We start from the raw sequence: 3497 nt of genomic DNA on the forward strand, positions 1-3497 counted from the left end.
ATGAGCCCCCTTCTTCTAGCTGCTAATCAGCTGTGTGTGAGCTTTTGAACTAAAAGCTGTACCCAGAACAATCTATATGATGGTTATTCAAGGACTAGTTTTTCTTGGTGCTCATTTTTAATGTAGATACACTTCTGACCTGCACAACCCACTGTTGGAAGGAGTGGTACAATTTATCTACGCATCATGTGAAAAATACATATTCTGTTTTCTTCTATTCTTGAATTCAGCTGTGTGTGAGCTTTTGAACTAAAAGCTGTACCCAGAACAATCTATATGATGGTTATTCAAGGACTAGTTTTTCTTGGTGCTCATTTTTAATGTAGATACACTTCTGACCTGCACAACCCACTGTTGGAAGGAGTGGTACAATTTATCTACGCATCATGTGAAAAATACATATTCTGTTTTCTTCTATTCTTGAATTCTCTGGCATGTTGCTGGAATCTACTTGACATTTAAATTCATTCATTCAAGTTATCTTTTAACTGCAATGAAAGCCGCAGACTGGGTGAAAGAAATTAATTTAAATAATCAAGGAGGCCTCTATTGACAATATGCAGAGCAGTATGCAACTGAGGGACATTCACTCTGTACCAGTGGATATTGTACTTGAAAGTGTGATTCTATCATTAAACTTTGTATGCTATTCACTGGCTTGCTGGAAAGAACTTCCAGTCCAACTTGGGTTAATGGCATTTTGCCATTAATTTCACTGGAGTCAGATATTCATTTTGGGCATTATACCCATGTTTCTTCCCTTGCTCACGTGGGTATAAGCCCACGTGGCTGTTAGGACAGCAGAGCCAATGCAGTTAGGAGCATGTGACTAGGATGCAGCCTTGCTGGTTGAACTAGAATTCATCCAAGTGCCTGGGCAAGCTCTGCCCTCCCCCACCTTATGTCATAACCCCTCTGTAAGCCATAGGTAAGAGAGCCCAGGAACAGACCCACCCTGCAGGCTAATGTTTTAGCCAAACTGCCATCTTTGCTTGTAGAACTTCCCTAGATTTCCCTGGAAACTATTCACTGTGCATCCACAACAAGGTGAGTTCATTAGCCCTTCCAGAGCTAGATGTATCAGCCCTAGATTTTGGCTGATACTCAAGCTAGCTGCCCTATAACTAGGCTGCAGTTTTATCTGCAAACATACTGCAACTGTCTACCAGTCTACAGCTCGCTGCAGCTGACTACAGCCTGCTACAACAACCTTGATGGCCTGGAAGTGTTATCTGATAAGGGTGTTTGAAGCTCTAAGATATGTGTGTAAAATCCCACATATGAAGGGCTCAATATTCAAAACAGAGTGCCTTTATTCACTGCTTTCTGTCACTGTAAAACAGTAGACAATGGTAGGAATTTCAATTAAAAGGATAAGATCTCCCTCCTCTAAGCAACAGGATGTTTTCAGATTTACAGGCTAATAGAAACTACCTCAATACTTCCTGAACTAACAGTTTTAAAGTTTGCAGTCTAGCAAACACCTGGATGCTGCACCCATTAAATGGGAAAAACAATGATATCCAACCAAAAAAAAAAAATGGAGACAAGAGCTGATTTTATCTTGTGGATAGTTTTAATTTTTTGAAGTCTGAGCTATTTGACTCCTTCATATGGAATGAGTAATTTTTCAAAATAAACACAGTATAGCACTGCTGTGCTATATTGCTAACAGTCCCTATTACATGTCATTGTGCAGTCCAGATATTTGCTGAAGTACTAGTTTTTTATTCCAGTCTTCTTAACTTGTCTGTTTTATTTAATTTGTTGCATATCATTACATATAAAGCAAATGTAGAGTGACATCTGAAGAATGAATGTATACATAAATCATTATTATGGACTTACCAACAACTGTAAGGTTGACTTGTGCTTGTTTGCTGCCAAGTTTGTTCTCTACAACTAGGGTGTAACATCCACAGTGTTCTTGCTTTGTTGATGATATTGTTAGCTTGCTGCTGTTTTCACCATTCTCAATCTTAATATATTCACTTTCTTGAATCTGCCAAATAAAATAAAAAAAATTATGTGAGAAATTTTTTCACATCTGAAAGAGCTCAAAGCACAATACAATGTTATCATACTGAGAGAATCTACAGATAACTCTGTTACAGAAAGGAATATGTGCAACTGGCAAACCATGTGATCAGTGCAAAACATCTATAAATGCTGTGGAACATTTTAATGGCTCCAGTCCTGCAAGGGCAACAGGGAGCACCGGTGTTGCTGGGACCCCACTAAGGAACAGGACTTTCAACTTCTAACTTCCCTTTGACAGGCTCAAGGTGCAAATTGTACAATTGGCAAAAACCCCAAAGTTTGGTCTCACATATCTCACAGAAAGCACAGTGGAACAAGGGCTTATCTCTAAACACCCTGGTTCATTTGCCATTCCCCTTTAGAGGCCCAATGTGCAAATCATCCATAGCTGTGACTTTTGCCCTCTTGTCTTAATCAGCCTTAATCTGTACTGCCACATGAACCAGGGTTAACATTTTTTTGGGTTTGAACAATTGAGGATGATGTTGCCTGAAATGGAGATGTAATGCTGTGCAGAATGATGTTCAAAGAGCAGACTGAGCTTTCCTGTAGCATTTCTACTTTTTGGAGAAGCAAAAATCAAAATTTCTGCTGAATACCATAGGCATACTCTGAACTAATTTTTAACTGAAACAAAGCTATCATAGCATAAATGGCCAAGGTGACTTAGATTGTAATCATTATTAGCTTGAGACATGACAGATTGCTTAAAAACCTCATCATGCTACATGGCAATTATAGGAGCTGTACACTGTGTTCTTATGAAACAGACAACATAATGTCAATGCCCTTCTTCCTCCCACAACTTCCTTCTTAGATAAGTGACTCTTCCAAGTCATTCTTAGAATTTCATTAAAAATGAAGGCTATTTAGTTTGCCTTATCTTGTCTCATATATTCAGAGAATAAGAAATTAAAAGGTTAAGAGCAGGACTTTGCCTGCTCTTTCCTCAGCTGAGATAGAACACATGCCTTGCTATATGCCCAAAAGTAACCTGAGCGAGATTCTCCTACAATAACTCAAATAGAAAGTTAGCAAATGGGATTATGTAGGATTACAGTTTAAACTATACTGAAGGTTGTCTTTCCCTGCCCCTATACCTCTGAGATTCTAAACTGCCTTATATGTTTTGCTTCATTAGAATCAGACAAGAGGTAATAGTAGAACTAGAGCTGCATAATTCAGAGAAAACCCTGAAAGGATGCAGAGTGAAAGACCCTGAGAGGATGCTCTGTGGCTTGCAATAGTTGTGGGGAACATGAGGTTGGATCCCTGTGTTCCTACAAGAAAGTCACTGGTCATACTTAAGAAGCTCCAACAACTGGCAATGTTATATGATGGACTTTGTTCCTCAGCTAATGAAGAGGCTTTCAAAGCCTTTCCCCTCTTTAGCTGCACACAGCTCCAGCATCCCTCCACTACACTGCCATCACATACAGCAGTGTGGGTCACAAATT

At 39.3% G+C, this 3497-nt stretch overlaps 1 protein-coding gene across 2 annotated transcripts in view; it reads right to left on the reverse strand.

The window, feature by feature from the left end:
* Positions 1 to 3497, reverse strand: part of LOC103804271 (myosin light chain kinase, smooth muscle) — a 74489-nt gene that overhangs the window by 40308 nt on the left and 30684 nt on the right. For both annotated transcript variants that reach the window (XM_009076874.1, XM_009076875.1), the window contains exon 6: positions 1849 to 2002. In XM_009076874.1, the coding sequence (XP_009075122.1) occupies positions 1849 to 2002 (154 nt within the window). The remainder of the gene's footprint in view (positions 1 to 1848; positions 2003 to 3497) is intronic.

This window comes from Acanthisitta chloris, unplaced genomic scaffold, assembly GCF_000695815.1.
Source record: "Acanthisitta chloris isolate BGI_N310 unplaced genomic scaffold, ASM69581v1 scaffold936, whole genome shotgun sequence".
NCBI lineage: Eukaryota > Metazoa > Chordata > Aves > Passeriformes > Acanthisittidae > Acanthisitta > Acanthisitta chloris.